Source organism: Pygocentrus nattereri, chromosome 14 (assembly GCF_015220715.1).
Source record: "Pygocentrus nattereri isolate fPygNat1 chromosome 14, fPygNat1.pri, whole genome shotgun sequence".
Lineage (NCBI taxonomy): Eukaryota > Metazoa > Chordata > Actinopteri > Characiformes > Serrasalmidae > Pygocentrus > Pygocentrus nattereri.
In genome coordinates, this window is record NC_051224.1 from 17,638,358 (window position 1) to 17,656,674 (window position 18,317).

The 18,317-nt window shown below is 41.4% G+C and overlaps 1 protein-coding gene across 9 annotated transcripts in view; it reads left to right on the forward strand.

The window, feature by feature from the left end:
- The window catches only part of gpatch8 (G patch domain containing 8), a 48,632-nt gene extending 31,083 nt beyond the window's left edge, over window positions 1–17,549 (forward strand). For 3 of the 9 annotated variants that reach the window (XM_017697534.2, XM_037544578.1, XM_017697539.2), the window contains 5 exons: window positions 10,780–10,847; window positions 10,965–11,051; window positions 11,454–11,597; window positions 11,802–11,932; window positions 12,210–17,549. In XM_017697534.2, the coding sequence (XP_017553023.1) occupies window positions 10,780–10,847; window positions 10,965–11,051; window positions 11,454–11,597; window positions 11,802–11,932; window positions 12,210–16,170 (4,391 nt within the window). In that variant the 3' untranslated portion in view covers window positions 16,171–17,549. Of the gene's footprint in view, window positions 1–5,495; window positions 7,765–10,779; window positions 10,848–10,964; window positions 11,052–11,453; window positions 11,598–11,801; window positions 11,933–12,209 lie in introns of those variants that run through there. The other 6 variants (XM_037544580.1, XM_017697542.2, XM_017697537.2 and 3 more) reach the window with 5 other exon arrangements.
- Window positions 17,550–18,317: the final 768 nt, after the last annotated feature.

Here is an 18,317-nt window from a genome sequence, read left to right on the forward strand (position 1 = left end):
AGGCCAAATCTCGGCCCTCGTGATGACATGCTTTAAATAATTTTTATAAATTAAAAATATGTGTTTTGAACACTTTTTTTTTTCACCCCCCACAATTATTTCCAGTCTGATGTTCATTGGGATATTGAATTTGAACAGTGTAGTTTGGCAGTGGGTACCAATACAGCAGCCATCTTCTTTAAACCAAGATAATGTATTTTGCTTTTTAAATGCTTCCACATTTGACACATGGCTGTGAAAAAATACTATAATAATAAGCTTTTTCATCTTCTTTATGCTGTCAGCACCTGATCTCTAGCTGATGAGGCTGCACTCAACACTCAAAGATTTAGTCACAGGAAAAAAATACAGCTGCTGCAGAAAGTGACCCAATTACCCAAAATATAAAACATGTGAATGGTTATAAGTATGACCATACGGCCTAGTAATAACATAATACAAGCATTTCTTTTAAATAAAGATTATGAAAATAATACATTCCACTGTGGTGGTTTTCTACCAACCTAGAATAGAGGCCTTATCATTCTAATATCATAGTTAATGAGCCTTCCCTTGTGGGTGATTCATTCTCACAATTTTAGAGGAGGCAGGAGTGTTATTGTTAATTTAAGACAGAAATTATGAGAGCAGTACTTCTGGAATATGTTTTCATATGTAATCTGTTGAAATATTGAATATATTTAACTCAGTGTTTTAAAGATGTTAATGTGACTAGTATTTAACTCATGCAGGAAGATGAAACGTTGATACCACTAGATTGGATCCTGGTTCCCTAACTCATGTTTGTGAGTACTTTTGAAAGGTGTTTATGAAATAGCAGCTCTGAACAGACACTCTGTTCTCTCTCCTCTCCAAACCATACATGGAGTCCCAGAGGACATCACAATCTTACAAGCAGATAAAAGTTCCCAGTTCCATAATAGGATGGGCAGCAAGCAGGGAACATGACTGTATATAGTACTGACAAGTCCAAACACACAGTTACACCAGAATCAGTATCTTGATTAAGGTCCAGGATTAAATCAGGATATTTCATACATTATTGCACATAGAGAATGTAGTTCATGTGTGAGTAGACATGAACTCTCTAAAGGGGAAATGCACCAATTTTTACAAATGTCTGCGTAATTAAATCATTAAGATGTAAAAGTCATTCAGGGTGATTTGACGCGGAGTTCACAGTTCCAGAGAAACTGAGCCAGTGCTGATAGGAACCAGATGCCCAAAGCATGTAAAGCATTAGAAGCTACCTTACATGAAATCATTACATAAAAACGGTTACAAATATGTTGACTGATGCCCGGGACAGAGTTTTGTGATGGTTTAAAGAAGATTTTGACCTAAAACAAAATAAGAGAACAATATGAAAGATGTTATAAATACATATAGAAACAGAAGATGCTTTGGCTCACTGGTTATTTTAGAAAGTGAATGAGATTTGTAGAAGTTGTGACCCCTTGTTTTACCACCATAAAGAACTGAGTTGATCAGTCATCAGCTTTCCTATCAAATCCCACTGTTTCTTACTAGATACCTCTTACTACAGGACTAAATTCAGTATGCATTTTGAAAGGCGGAGAAAACCCAATACACTATGTGGTAAAAAAACTTTTGAAACAATTAGCCGCCCTTTACATTAAATTTCATGACCATTAGACAAACAATAAGTGTCCCAAGTTTAACTTTAATGTGTATTAAAAGTTAATATAATTCTGCCTTCCTCTGTTAAGTTACCATTTTGGAGGTATGTATTGATATGTAGGCATATATTAAAATTTGCTTGTGTTGCTAGCTTGTAAAAGGAGTGCAGCTATGAATGTCCCTCTTTCATTCTCTTTGTTCTCTCTTGCCTGGATAATGATGTCATAGCTGGCAGACTCGGGGTCTATTCAGCAATTGATCAGTGAGTTCATGGGGTTTAGAGGACTCTACACACACACACACACACACACACACACACACACACACACACACACACACACACACACACACAAACGCCCTGTTGGCTCAGCAGGATGGACTTGAGCTCCATTAAGGCTGCCGCACTCCATAGCCTGCACTAATTGAAAACATCTGCACACTGCTGAGATATGCAGGTATGCGGCTTTTTCAGACAACACCGTATTTGGTCATATTTATGTACATGTCGATTGAACAGGCAAGTAGTGTTTGTGTGTGCAGGCATGGTTCTCAGGGGTTGTATACAGACTGAAAGAATTGATGCATAGAAGTGTTACCGCATGAACCATGTAATTCGTGCAGGTGTACCCACTGATGACGATAAATCATTTGATCAGTTTCAGCATGCTGCCATGTTTTTGTCACTTGAATAAATGCCTCCCTTTAATCATGGGCCCATATCCTACATTTTTTCACTTATCCATTTACAATGTTTGTGTTTTTTATGTACCAAAAACAGCTGTAATTCAGCATTAAATAAACATTTTCCAATTTCTCTTTATCCCTTAGAATTAAATAGACTGTTTTGTTTTAACCCATGAAAGCCAGTGTTGTAAATGCGATCTAATGTTAGTGGTTAATTAGCTGCCTGTACTGTGCCTCAGGCAAAAGCAGCCAGGCCAACACACTCCTTATAACTGCAGTGTGAATGGGCATGGCGAAACTGCTCTAGACTGAATAGGCAGATGTATGTAAATGTGTTGGTCCTCATGACATCACACAAACAATGAATTTCAAATGAGCTGTTTGTACAGATTAGTGACCATGTACAAAACTTTAAGCAAAGCATAAAGAAAATGTGAAGGAAATAAGTTTTCCATAATATGGACATGGAAAAAAGTAGATAAAACAGCAGAAATGGCCACCTTTTTGCATCTACCTTAAAAGTTCAACCACATCTACACACACAGTGGTTGTGTGAATTTGTTTCCCTTGTATGATTCTTAAGAGGAATTGTTCTGGGTTTCTGTGCTTCTTTTGCTTTTACTGTGTGTGCTTCAGCTTTGTAGCCTGTGCTTAGAATGACAAATGTGCAAATACTAGCGAATGCACACAAAAACGATTTTTGTTGGACAGCTGTTTTTATCCAACTGTTCCAAGTGGTGAGATCAGCATTAGGCATAGAGCAGCAGAGCTTTGTTCAGAACACAAGAGGTTCCCTCTGTATGTGCTGCATCTGTTTGCTTTTGCACTAGTTGTACTCATTATCCATTTCACTCAAAACCACTCTGCTGAGGACATACAGTAACTGTATGATGATAAAAGGTTTTCTGACATTATTGGAAGCTAGAGCTTGTTACATTGGCTGTACTCCAGCATGCTTAGTTTTGTTCCACCTAGATGGGTGCATTTGAAATCGAGTACTGCATTCTACATACTACATTTTTTAGTGAAAGTAGTACTTACAACTCTCCTGGCTTAGCACAACAAGCCTGGGCATTTTCGAATGGCCCACTATGCCACAGCTAATTGCGACATAATGCATACATACATATCAAAATGCACTTTTCATATCAAAATGCATTTTTGCCATGTGCACTGAAATGTCTTGAATCATTTTTGGTTATGCTGATATGATGACCAACATCAGCATCACTTAGTTTCATCTGAGGACGATATCGGAGTAGACTCTGTATAGTATCATATCGGTAGTAGTATCAGTACTGGCAGATTATTACCAAAAAAAAGGTATTGACATTGGAAAGGTATTGATATTGAACTTTAATTGTAACAAGTGCAATTTCCCTCTGGGATCAATAAAGGATTCTGACAGTCAGCATTTTTGAGAAATACATGCATCAGGTCAAAACTATGCATACATATAGATATAATTTTATTATTTAAAACGCAAGGTAATTTATGGTTACATGTTCAGGACATCCTAGTTTTTGAAGGGGCAACAAGGCCTTTTCACAAACATTTTCACACAAAGAATGATTTTTGCAGAAAAAAACTGTGCATGTTAGGTTTTGAAAATACACACATTAATATTAAAGCTGTTTTTGCATCCTCTGTGCGGCGTGGCACCAGGATGAGGAAGTAGTCAAAGCCAAAGGCTGTCTTCCCAGCCAAATGAAGTGTGTCACAGATCAGGAACATTTTCAGCATCACCCAACTGTTAGCTTTTTCAGTCTGTACTGAAATTCCTGTTGTTTATTAAGATAATGCGATGCTTTAGATAAGGGAGAAAAGGGAGGGACTTGGTAGGGTTTGGTCACAGCTGTGGGGACATATTCCAGATCAGATAAAAGGCTGGAGTCTAGTCTGCTTGAGAAAATAGATTAAGTACACGTCCCCAGAGAATGAGGGAGGGATGTAGACAGTCTGAGTAAGAAATTGGAAAGCTTCTATGCACTTTAGGGACAAAATTGGTTCATGGTAGCTGAATGGTTCCATTTTTTTGTCCCTAAATATCGATCCAGTTGTAAAGTGTGCATTTTAGACACTGAACAGTAATATTACTGCTGGCTTGAGAGCTTGGCCAAGAACTTGTATGGTCCTTTTTGTGAGTTACTTGAAATGACATGAATGAAAAGCATCTTTTAAATATTCAGTGGTTTTGCAAATATTGGTTAATGGAAACTGTTAGATTACAGTGGCAAGACTGGTGTCTCAGATTGGCAGTACTGATGCATTGCTGCCAGCTGACGAGAAGCATTTTTGTTGTGGATGCTTCTGCAGTCAATGTCATTAAAGTTTTTGTTGTTGCCTTTTTGTTGTTGCTGTCAGTTGTCCAGCTGCAGTATTAGCTAAAAGATGCTAAAGCTTCTGCATATTAGCTTATGTAAGTGTATTTTGAGAAATGTTTTCATTTATATTTTTTAAGGAATTGGATAAAGTGTCAAACACATTGGTGTAAATAAAATGGTCTTGTGCCTTATAGCTGTATGGGACTGACAGCGGCCTACAGCCATAAAATTGTTTACAAGTAAGAGAGCTTTAACAGTGTATGTTGCTGATTGAAAGTGAAAAGGGCAGGACGACGCTCTCTATGCTTTTGCTTTTTTGCTGTATAATACTGGGTGCACCTTGACCTCAGCAATCAGACTTTCAGCATCCGTGTCTCACAAAAAAAAAAAAAAAAATCAACGACCTGTTAACGTCTGAGGTCAGTGGCAAAAGTTGGGAAGATTGCTGCACTGCGGGCAGCTGGCTACTGTCATCATTGTTGTAGTCAACTGCGTGATACATAAACATAAGTTTAAAAAACAGTGGGATAATGCCGCAATGTGGACAGGAGGTGTTATTTAGCTGCTATGAGTTGGATGTGAAACTGCATTATCGGTGTGAGAATTATTGTACTGCACTGAAACACTGAATGTATAGGTTTGAAACATATGAATGTACAGGTTTGGATATAACTCTTCAGGAACTGTCATGTTGGGGGTTTTTAACCTCACCCTATAATTTCTCTCCCACACAGAGCCCTGCTTCTGTCACTTGATTGAAATGTCTCCCCAATGCTTTGAGTTTCCATTGTATTGACTGTTTTTTTTTACTCTTCTTTCTTTTTGCTCTTGTTTTGTTTTTTTTAGGTAAGGTTTGTAGGAACCCCCTCCCCCCTTTTTGTGTGTCTGTAAATGTGTATGTGTGCGCGCGCGTGTGTATCTTCTTCTTTTGCAAAATAAGGATGAAATAACTCCCCCCCCCTTTTACAGTGTAGCCTAACGGCCTCTCTTAGTTCCCTCCTATAAGCTTACAATCACTAAACTTTCTCTGCTCAGAATTACCAGCGCTATGATTAAAAACTCACTCCAGAATGAAATCAGTAAACATGTAGCTCCATGTGTAGAAACCAATGACTTGATTATGTTCAGGATTTATCTGTGATAGAATAGCTACTTTCATGTCAGTGTATTTCTGGCTGCAATGGGGGGTTGTTTTGATTGGCTGTGAACATAAGATTGGGTTTTCTGATTGGCTTTGAACATGTCTCTGCCGCCCCCCCCCCCCAAGATAATTCTTTTGAATGGCTTGCAGAATGAGCCTGAATCTCCGCCCATTTCCACCCCTCTTCTTCCGCCTCTCAGTCGATCTGTCTGCCTGTGTCCACTCTTGTGAAGTGACCGTACACGTGGTAATGTGGGTGTGGGATTTTGCGTGTGTGTTGTGTGAGAGTGTTTGTGTGTGTGTCACCGGTGAGGGGGTGGGGGCTCAGGTGTTTTGGCTTGCAGGGAAAACTTCTCACATCATCCCACCTGCATCCCCCACTCCCCTCTTTTATATTATACAAAATACTCAAAAGCAGTGCCCTGCCCATCTCTTCTCCCCTTTCCTGAAAAGCATGCTGGTTATATAGAACTAGAACTAGTAAATCTTGAGTTTTAAGCAGTGCAGTGGTTGAGTGACAATCACTGGATAAATAGACTGATGGATAGAGAGACAGACAGATAGATGGCTAGACAGAGATATGGTTATACACATTAGGGATGGGCATTTCTAATGATTTTATGATCAAGTGCTTGAAGAGAATTAAAAAAAGTAATTACACAAAAATGAAGAAAGGAAATTATTATTCATCCATCTAAATTGTATAGCCAAATGTGTTTAACCCTGTTTTGACAATATCCTGATCTTCCTATCAAAGTAGGTGGTTCTTGACTCATGCAACCTACCAGACACTCTGTCAGTTGTAGCCTGCGAACACTGCATTGCCATTGATTCAGATATGAGATTTTTTTCTGTTTGGTTAAAGTTTGGATAATTTAATTATTATACTACTCACACTGGCTTGTATAATGTGAATATTCGAGTATTCGTCTTTTACTTTAGTACTTCAAAATAGTAATTTGTTTAGCTGAATAAATTATAAATTATTGCCAGTCATTGTCATTAATTATGACACACCAATATTGTTGATATTACCTGTACAAGGCTGTTTGGGCCAGCTTTATATTTACTGTTTGAATAGGTAGCTTCGTAATGATAACTCTATTATTCGACTACTCATGCCTATCCCTAAAACAGATGTACTTTGGTGATTCCCAGAATCAAATTATATTTATTATATTTTGAATTGGCTCACTTTCTCTAGTGCAGGACTGAAGGTTAAAGAGCCTCAATGCGCTGCTAAAAACTCAATTGCCATGTTATGTTTCTCACATCTCCTTCTGCTGTATAGGGATGCAGCACGCATAAACAATGGCCACTGCCTCCCAATCACACTCACCCACAGATCTTGACCTGCATGGTGGATGGGGGAAAGGGGAATCAGGGAGGGCAGTGGTCTGCATTTGTTTGGTCATTTTATCTAAAGATTTGCTTTGAAAATAAAAGAAAATACGAATCAGCATTTTCAAACAGCAGAGCAGGTGTTAATGGGAGAAAGAAAAGCATGGGTTATGGAGGACTGTAGAGTACACTATATTAATACTATTACACCTGTAGTCATATAATCAGAAAGCCAAGTATTCTTAAATGGCTTATATTTGGTGATTCTTACTGTATGAAGCTAATTTTGTTCAAAAAAGTCCAATTTGTTGAATTTAGAGAATTAGAATAAAAAAACTCATTTTTGGACATCAGGAGCATTTAGAATTGCTCTTTCATGTTTTAAGGTGGAGAAGGATGGCAGGAAAGCAGGGGATGGTGAGAGGGATATCCCCGGAATCACCCAAAACCCAGAGTGGTAATGGGATACACTAAAGCCTCTACCTCTGAGTCCCTAAACCCCAACCCCTAACAGTTCACCCCTGACCCCCCTGACCCCTCTCTGTGTGCCTCAATCTTCCTGCTTAACCAATTGGTGTTTCTTTTTTGCAGCGTTATGATCCTGGCCATGTTGTGCTGATGGTAAACTTAGTGGTAAATGTTATTTTTCCCCTGATTGAATTGGTTACTTTATTATTTTTTTTTGTTTATCCTTTGATATTTTGTTTTGCTCAGTTTAATTTTTAACCCTCCCTCCCATGTTGTTTTCTTTTCATTTTTATTCTCGTCATCAGAGCACCAGTATTTTAATAAGCTTCAACTGTCTCTAGTCGTCATTCTGCTGCCTGTATATCAGTGCAATTTACATTACTCTTCTAGAGCATTTCTCATTTCGTTTGTTTTCAGTTTTTTTGGGAGATCTTGTGATTCACTTCCCTTTTTTTTCATTTCAATGCACATTCTTCACTGGAATGCTTAATGCTAGATGAAACATCACGATTGTTTCCAAAACACTGATTGATGGGAAGGAAATAGATTAGGTTGGGCCTGATTTGGGACTTCGACCTACTTATGTTCTGAACTGATCAGATGACCTGACCATTTTCAAATTCAGTGTGTTTGCCTCACAGCTCTGTTAATTATGCTGTGAAGTATTTTGGGGGGCATGCACATCAAAACTAAGTTCATAAAATTAAAATAAGTTCATATTCTAACAAGGTTGTTCAATGTCTGCTCAATATCATTATCAGTTGACACCTCTACCATGCAAATGGTCCTCAAACAGGGATCTGATTGTAGGTTTGGAGTCCTGATAGGCCCTAATCGTCCTGCACGGTCTCCTCTATCATTTCATTATGGGAACAGTTGTACCACTGGGCTGAGGCTCTAGGCTTAGCAGCTTGACAGCTCGGAAATTATGACGCATCTCATTTTCTCGGGGGCTAGGAATTAATTAGACATCTCTAATGTTGTGGCAGCGCTTCAAGCATGGCTTTTCCTTTTTTTGTTCTAGTGTTAACAGAGTAGTTGAATTATGTTCAAATAATAGTTACAATGGGTTTATATTCAAGTGAAAATGTCTCTGCCTACACATCATGTAGACATCAAATACGTCAAGTATTTCCATTAATAAGATATGTTCTGTCTGCCTTAGTATTGATATTTAAAGGTTTAATACGGATGTTTAAATGTCTTGTCTTTGTGGGACTGTTAAAGTAATAGCAATTTGATTAATTTTTTTTGTTTTGTATTCTGTAGTTGTTACTTTTATGTAGATCTTTTTAATTTTGCATTGATAATTGGCTACAATACATATTACACTTAAATGTAGCCTGAATAGGTTCATAATGGTTGAAGTTCTTTGAAAAACATCCTGATTAGGCCCCGAAAAGGTTGGACTTTGTGTAATAATAAATAAATAAATAGGTAATATAATGTTAATGTCATGTAAAACATGCACATGTAAGTTTTACATGATTTACAGTGTGTCCTTGATTCTAATTTTACTGCAGCATGTTTCACCTTCGCTTTCACTTTTGAGTGCTACAATTCAAAACAGGCATGACTGCTTGTTGCATCAGACATTTGCTTTTGGACAAAGTTCTGATGCTGTTTGTAGAGAGTATGCCACTAGTTGAAGACATACAAGAGCTGAGAAAATACTGAAGTGTTGACACCACTGTGAATTAATTCCTAGCCCTTAGTTTTGTGATATTCAGTAAGTGCACAGTGCAAAAGGGTGACGCTTTAGGGTTGCAATTGTTTGCATTGTATTGCCTCAGCCCAAGGGCATGAACTGACCTCTTAAAATTAAAACTGCATATAAAAACAAATGAATTTTGATGGCAAAAAAGAGGAAGAGTTAAAAAACTGAAACCAAACTACATAACTGATTGGAGTCTCTGATTGAATGTGACCATGGTGCCAGCCTCCGCAGCAGCAGTTTAGTATGACTTCTGTTCTTTTGCCTTTCTCTTTCATTTGAGACCCCCCCCCACCCTTGTTTGTGTGTCTGTCTATCTGACCCCCCCCCCCCCTCCCCTCCCCACTCTCTCAGGTAAGTACACCCCCTAAAAACCCTGCACTGTCACCATGGCAACGTCTGGCCCGTGACATCACTCTGCTGCTGTAGCTCAGTGCTTGTGTCCTTATTCTTTCTTTTCTCTATATCTCTTTCTCTCTCTCTGCTTTGTTTGGCTGGTTATGAGTGGATTAAGCAATTATGTGTCAATTTCCGAGTAGTTTTGATTGTCTTTTTTATTTCTTTACCTTTTGTTTCATTCTGGTTTTGTTCTTTTTTTCCTGAAGTTAATTATTATTTGATCTAGCTCTTTTCACAGCTTACGTTTCCCTACATGTACACAATGACTACAAATTACTAGCTAAGCTTAGCAGTAATAGAGCAGAGAGAAGTGCTGGTTAATATTTGTGAACTTTTAGATGAAGGCATTCTGGAATAACCTTACTGAGCTTTTCAGAGATGGCTGATACCAGCTGTTCAGAATTCAGTTCTGAGATATTTATATTTTTTATTTGCATAGTGTCGCAGTGCTGTGGCAAGGTGCAGTAAATGCAGAGACTTCCTCATCTCTCTGCTGCTCTCACACATTCCCCCCAGGCGAAATCAGGTGCTTCCTGTCCTCAGACGTAGTACAGTGCAGACTGCGGAGAGGGAACGAAGTAGCAAGATGGATTATCCTGAACAGGGGGGACACTGTGGGGACACTGCGACAACTTTGGCAGCAAGATATCTTGCCTTGCCTCCCCATTCTCTTCAGCAGTATTGAACTGCTCTAGAATTTCCCCTATTTGTTCATCAGATCATCAGACTGGTTCATTTTAAACACAGAAATCACATAATTATTTAAGCAGAAATGCTCTAATAAGCTTTTCAGAACTACAACAATATTTTCTCATAGAGTCCAGTCTAGCAAGTCACACTATGGTACCTGGCACAGTCATTTAATCAGTGCCACACACTAAGCTGTGAGAATGGCTAGTGGCGTTTGGTTCACTGTAGCTTTCTGGTCTCTTGCACTTGAAGGCAGTCTTTCTAACCCAGCACCCTGTGCTCTAAGCAGGCTGTCCCACCCACGCTTTTTCTTAAGTTGTGTTCAGGGTTTAACCTTTGCCCTCTCTCTCTCTGCCTCTCCCCCCCTCACTTCACAGGACGCACTGACCCTGTGCCCATCATCCTCAAATATGACGTCATGGGGATGGGACGCATGGAGATGGAGGTGAGAGGAAAGTGTTTTTGCATGATTTTTATATATATATATATATATATATATATATATATATATATATATATATATATATTATACTCTCTTGACCATTTGTCTGATGGTTGGCAGCTGGACTATGCAGAAGATGCAACAGAGAAGCGTCGAGTGTTGGAAGTGGAGAAAGAAGACACAGAGGAATTGCGACAAAAGTACAAGGTGATACTCAAGTGCAGGGTTTAGCTCAGCACTCAAAAAAAAGTCATTTTACAGAAACGCTGAGTTTATTTAGCTCTAGTTTAGTCTCTGAGCAGTTTGTTTGAGGTATAAAATCAGTAGTAGCTTAAATGTTAGCTTCCTGACAGGAGTGCCTATAAACTCTGGCCATTTTAGGTTTTTTCCATGAACTCATACAACTATATACATGTTTACACACAATAAAAAAAACTCAGACAGGCCTGGACATGTGCTAACATCATGCTGACATATAAACACTGTACTGTGTTTCTTATCTATATTCATTGTGTTTTTTTTATTTTCTTTGCAATCCCATGTTTTTTCTTCTGACTACATACCATTCATATCTCAGGGTACCTAATATCAGTATTGTCTGGTTTGCAGGATTATGCTGAGAAGGAGAAAGCCATCGCCAAGGCTTTGGAAGACCTGAGAGCTAATTTCTATTGTGAGCTGTGTGATAAGCAGTATCAGAAACACCAGGAGTTTGACAATCACATCAATTCCTATGATCATGCACATAAACAGGTGAGAGAGATCATAAGACATCACTGCCTGAATATTTACTGAAATTTTGTGTTGTTCATTGCCATATATTTGTGTATTGATGGCAATAAAAATAAATCTCTCCTTTTGTTTTTCATCTCTCATTCATTTAGTAGCTGTAATCACTAATACCAGATAATAGTCATCTTTTCCCTTTTGCCAAATGTGTTTTGCTCTCTTCCACAGAGGCTGAAAGAGCTGAAGCAGAGGGAATTTGCACGAAATGTATCTTCACGTTCCCGTAAGGATGGGAGGAAGCAGGAGAAAATGCTGCGGCGTCTACATGAGCTAGCGGAGCAGAGAAAACAGCAAGACTGGTGAGTAAAATGACCACTACTGCCCCCTCATGGCAGTATGACATTATTACATGACTTGCTACTTGCGGTAAAAGTGCTAATGTTGCCAACAATGAGTGAAAGCAAACAGACCTCAATAATGCTGATACAACGTTCCTTGAAACTGTATAAATGATAGACATTACATAAATGATGCCATCCTGTTTATGGCTAGTAGTTTGTTAACAAAATTACCTTTTTCACATTTTTTTATGCCATTGCATGCTAAACCTTTTTGTCCTTTCATCTTTTTCTCCAGTGTTTCTGGTAGTGGGCCTATGTTCAAACAGACAACAGTGGCAGTCGATGGAGATAAGGGTGATGACGGTGGCTTCTCAAATGTGGATGGTATTCCTATGACCACAGACTGTACCACAGAGGGATCATCAGTGGAGGATAAGGGAAGCTCTGGTTTTGGTGGTCAGAGCTCACCGAGACCCGGCCCAGCCATAAGTTTCTCCCTTCGTAAGAACACATCTTCTCCAACACCGAGTGGAGGGACCCAGGCTGCTAAAGTCAGTGTTTCCTTCTCTTTTGCCAAGAAAGCACCAGTAAAACTGGAGACAGCTGCTGCTGTGTTTGCAGACCAAGGAGAGGAAGCAATCGAAGAAGAAGAAGGACAGGAAGAAGGAGCAGAGAAAGCTGCAGGGGAGGAAGGAGGTACAGCATCCAGCACTGATAGTCCACAAGCTACATCAGGAGGCACAGGTGGGGGAGACGAAGAACAGCCACAGGGTGATGATGGAGGAACACTGGCCTCCACCCTTAACAAACTGAAGATGATGATGAAAAAAGAGGAAGGTTACTCTGGGCAAGAGCCACAGTATTATCACTATGTTCCTCCTGCACACTGTCGGGTCAAGCCCCATTTCCAATTCCTACTATTCATGAAGGCTTCAGACCAGTGTGGCAGTCGAGAGGAGGATGAGGAGGCAGAAGAAGAGAAAACATCATCAACAGAAGGAGATGCAGGACAAAAGCAGTCTAAAGACGTCACCAAAACAGAGAAGGATGCAGGGAAAGACACAGAGAAAGAGGCAACAAAGAGGCAGGGAACGGATCTTATTTCATCTCCTAAAGTAAAGACTGAAGAAGGATCAGATGGTGCCCCAGCAATAGAGGGGAATGTGGATCCTTCAACTACTACTTCCCAACCAATAGAAGCTAAACAAGGGGCATCTGAACCTCAAGACACTGGCCCCCGTATACCAATGGGGCCTTTCTTTCCTGTTTTAAGTAAAGATGAAAGCACTACTTTACAGTGGCCCTCTGAGCTCTTAGAGTTTACCAAGGCCCAGCCTTCCCTCTCCTACAGTTGCAACCCACTTTACTTTGACTTTAAGCTGTCCCGGAACAAAGGCACCCGAGGAGGTAAAGCCAACAAACCTGCCAAGCCAACTAATGCTAGTGGAGATAATGGAGAGGGATCCAAGACTGAAGGCACCATCAGCACCGCTGGCCCAAGTGGAGAGACTAGCCAAGCAGCAACACCACCCAATACCAGCACTGACAAAAAAGAAGAATCCTTGAAAGAAAAGATTGCCGAGGGTGACAACAAAGACAAGAACAAAGACAAGCTGGAGAGCACTGAAGATGGAGCTGGGGGTTCCAAGAAAAAGAAAAAGAAGAAGAAACACAAGAAGTCTAACAAGCGTTCCAAGCGCAAAGAAAAAGAAAAAACAGCTGCAGAGGGAGAGATGGAGACAGAGACACAAGGAGAAAAGACCAAAAAGAAAAAGAAACACAAACGAAAGAAAAGCAAAAATAAACCACATGCTGAGGAAGATGAAGATGAAAAGGCACAAGAAGGTAAAGAACAGAAAGACAAGGATGACAAGGGTGGGGTCAGTGCCTCTGCACAGAAAATAGGAGGAGTAGGGGGAGGTGGGAGTTCAACTTTAGAGGGAGCGAAGAGAAAACGACCCCATAAAGAAGTGTCTCAAAAATCAGGGACTGAGGAGGGCAGTGCAGGCAAGTCCAACTCTTCAGAAGAGCACAATGGTACGAAACGTCTCAAAGCTGACCCTAGTGCTGCATCCTGTTCTGCTTCTGCTCAGAAAAGTCCCGGGGGAGGTCGACCTCCCAGCAGCGAGAGTGAAGAAGATGGTGGCTCTTCATCTCAGCGCTCCCGCCCTCCTCATCGGCGATCAACACCTTCACGTGAACAGAGGCGTCACCACAGCGAGGACTCGGGACGGTCAGGTCGCTCACGTAGCCGCTCATCTCGCCGAGGAGACCGTAATCATAGACGTAACAGGGGTCAGACGTCTCGTAGTCAGTCATATACAAGCAGCTCAGAGCGTTCCTCAGCAGGGAGTAGTGCATACAGTTGGCACAGCCACAGCTACTCTGACAGCTACAGTGACTACAGTGGTGGAGAACGCCACCGCAGGTCAAAAAGGCGCTCTTCAGACTCTGAGTATGAAAGGAGAAGTGGTGGACGGTCACACAGGAGGCACTATTCCTCCTCTTCTTCGGAAGAAGACTCTCGATCACGTTCGCGCTCTCACAGCCGGAGGAAGCATCACCGGCGTAGGCGCCATCGCAGTAGTAGCCGCAGTTCAAGTCGCAGCAGCCGGAGCAGCAGTGCTCGCTCATACAGACGCAGCAGCTACAGTCGCAGTCGCAGCTCTGCCAGTCGCTCATCCAGCTCTCCGCACCGCCGCAGCCATAGCCGACGGGCAGACAGCTCCACGCACCGACGTGACTTTAACCGCTCCCTCATATATCGCTCACAGTCTCCAAGGTCCTCGTCGTCCCGGTCGCAGACACGGAACAGCAGTTCCTCAACACAAGCAACCAAAGGAAGTGGGGGAGGTGTAGGATTGAGAGAAGGTGGAGGTGCTTCAGAGCATCGGAACTCATTCACAGCCCGCCAGCTTCTTGAAAAAGTCCAGTCTCGCAAGGGTGGTGAAGATGGTGGATCTGTAAGTAAACCAGGCATCAAAATCAAGGACCCTCCACAGGGCTACTTTGGGCCCAAGCTTCCCCCAGCTCTTGGAAACAAGGGCATATTACCCCTTTTTGGTAAGCTCCAGGCAGGGAAGAAACCTTCTTTGCTTCCCTTGATGCGGACAGACGATGGGGAAAAGTCAGGACAGGGAAAGGGTTCTGATTCCAGTGGTGAGGTCATTCTGGTGGAGCCTATTCGTGAGTTTCCTCCACCACCCCCACCACCTCCTCCACCACCTCTGCAGCAACAGAAACAACAGCAGCAGCAGCAACAACAGGTGGAGGAGCCCATCTCAAATGTAGTCTCAGATGAGACCAGAAACCAAACCTCAGAACCTCAAGTGCTCCATGAGCAAAGGCCAGTATTTGAGCAAGATCCAGCTAACATTATGCCTGCTTATCAAGGTGAACCAGGACAGGACCCCAACAACCAAATCATTGATGGACGTCTAATGGGACCTGACATGAGCCAGCAAGCACCCATGCATGCTTATCCAGGCTATCCTATGTCCAATATGGAAGAGGAGAACATGGGAATGGAGGCTGAAGAGGATGGCTTGGCACCGTTAGAGAGCCAACCAATCACATTTACCCCAGAGGAAATGGAGAAATACAGTAAGCTTCAACAAGCAGCACAACAGCACATCCAGCAACAGCTTCTAGCAAAGCAGGTGAAGACCTTCCCCTCGGCTGCTGCAGCTGCAGCCGCAGCCAACTTGGCAGCTGCCGCCAACCTTGTGCCTGCACCTCCTCCACCGCCTGCTGCTCTGCAACCAATTCATATCCAGCAGCCCACTGTGTCTGCAGCATCAGCCACTTCCATTACCACAGTGCAGCATGCCATCCTGCAGCACCATGCAGCTGCCACAGCAATGGGCATCCACCCTCACACCCCACATCATCCTCATCCTGCCCATGCTCAGCTAGCCCAGGTACATATACCCCAACACCACCTCACCCCCATATCCTTATCTCCTCTGGGCCACACATTAGGTCACTCTTTGGGTCACTCTTTGGGACACACTGGCCTGATCCCAGCCCACCCTTCTGCCTTTCTCTCTGGGCAGCCTATACATATAATACCAGCTTCCGCGCTCCACCATGCCCCATTAGCCCTGCACCATGTCCCTCATGCAGCCCTTTACCCCACTCTCTTTGCTCCTCGGCCAGCAACAGCAGCTGCTGCAGCTGCCTTGCAGCTCCATCCCCTACTTCACCCCATCTTCTCAGGCCAGGACCTTCAGCATCCCCCAAGCCATGGCTCATGATATGCTCTGCAAAAAGAATGAAGTCCCGGCAGTCTAAAAGGAGGGTGAGGGGTAGATTATTTTTATCTGGATGACAAACTCCAGACTACCAGTCAACCTCTCATTCCTTTAACTGTGTTAAAGAGAGAACATCATGTCAAACAGGTGAATTGACAAATTGGAAAACCTCCTTAGACTGAATAAAATTTGGAAATTCACTAATATTTGTGTGTTTGGTAAAAGCAGAGAAGCTCAGTGAGGAACACTTTTGAACCCAGGCAGTTCCCTGATGGACGTGAGCAAGAGGTTTAGCTCACAAATGAGCTCTTTATATTTGTTAAGAATTTTTGTTGTTTCCTATGGTGATTGTTGCTGATCTCATTTTTCCCGTGCAGCCAAAGAGACTCAGTGGCTGAAGCCATAGGCTGGGGGTGTGATCCTATAGTATGGGCCTGTAGTATGGGCCTATAGTATGCAGAGAGGGTAAGGGAGGGAGGGGCAATTCTTTGGGTACTCACTTTGTGTAAGGGTGTTGGGATGTCGGCGTCAAGATAAACTATTGTAAATTGCAGAAATGGTGTCCTTTTATGAAGAGCTGGTCATGGAAATAAAATGATTACTTGGCTACAGCCATAATGAAATGTTACTTGGGCAATTCCAGTGCAGGTCAGTGATCAAGAGTTATCTCAAAATACTTTATCCTCTGAGTAACAAAAACAGGAACATGAATTATGTGGAATGGATTGAAGCCATATTTGTCATACTGAATACATTGTTTTCAATGGTTTGTTGTAAATCAGTGATATGAAGTAAAAACTGAAGCGCTTCACAAAATGTTCACGTCACAGAAAGTTACACTGTTTTGGGGTGCCCCCACCTTGTCAAGGACTTGACTCGCACTGAAAAAAATGTACATCAGGATGCTGCTTTTGCATCATGTAAGGACTGTATGATTGTAGTATTCTGCAATAATTTTATTTTCTATTTGTTTGATTTTAAATTATTTTCCATTTTTTTTTTTTTTGCTGTGTTTCCCCCTTGTATAATTAGTCCTTTGTAAATAATCATCATAGACAAAAACGTATTGTAAAATAATACACCTTTGTAACTGTTAAAAAAAATACGACATAAAAAGGACACAGTGAAATAACATAAGAACACTGTGAGCAGATAAATGGGTTAATAAATAATTTGGTCAGGGTCGATACTTTAGAGGGCTGTCCGGCTGTAACTGGGGTGGTCAAGGGGATGGGGTCTGTAATGAGAGGGATTTACAAGTGTTGTTAAAGTCACCTTTGGAAACAGAAATCAGACTGTAAATGGCAGCAATGGTATTAGGTTTTTTTATTCTTTATCGATGCGTCAGTAAATAAAGCGTTTTGAGATGTAAATCACTTTAATTGCTTTCTGTGCTGTTGCATTCATTTGTTTAATGTTCTTCCCTTCTTTGCTCTTCCTGTACTTTGATTTGCATAGTCAGATGCCATCAGAGAATGAGTTAGTCATGGACCATGTCCATGGTTTAGCTTGTTGTTGTTAGGCATATAGACAGGCATGCTGTACTTAAAAAAACTTGAGTCTGAAGATGGAAGGATGATAATCACTACGCACCATGCAGCATGCAGTAAGCAGTAAATGGTAATATGCCCAGTGCAGGAACGTGCAGGTAAAGAAAGATGACGGAAGGCGTGTGTGTGTGCGTGTGCGTGTGTGTATATGAAAATAGACCAAAACATGGATACAAAACACTGGAGTGGTAGCACAGTTTCTATATACCATATGATTCTTGTTGTACGGTAAATTAAGCTTGTATATAAAGTCAAAGTCTGTATATTTATATAGATTATATGGGACAGACCCTGATTCTCATGTAATGGTCCATTTTCATTCATGGAGAGGACAGCAGGCTTATAGTGGTGCGGACTGTGGCAAGTTCCTTTATAGACAGGTGAGACTTTTTATCACCTGCATTACATTGTGGTTAGTGATGGTGACATTTCTTTTCCAGGTGATGATACAAGCAGCTTGTCAGTATGTTCTCCAGTGCAACTCCATGATGGTACATATTGATCATCTACTTCAGCCTTTTAAAGCTGCTGCTCTTTTTTTCAAAGTTATAAAAAGTGTTTATTGAGCATTAATAGTTTTTTCAAAAATCAAGATTACAG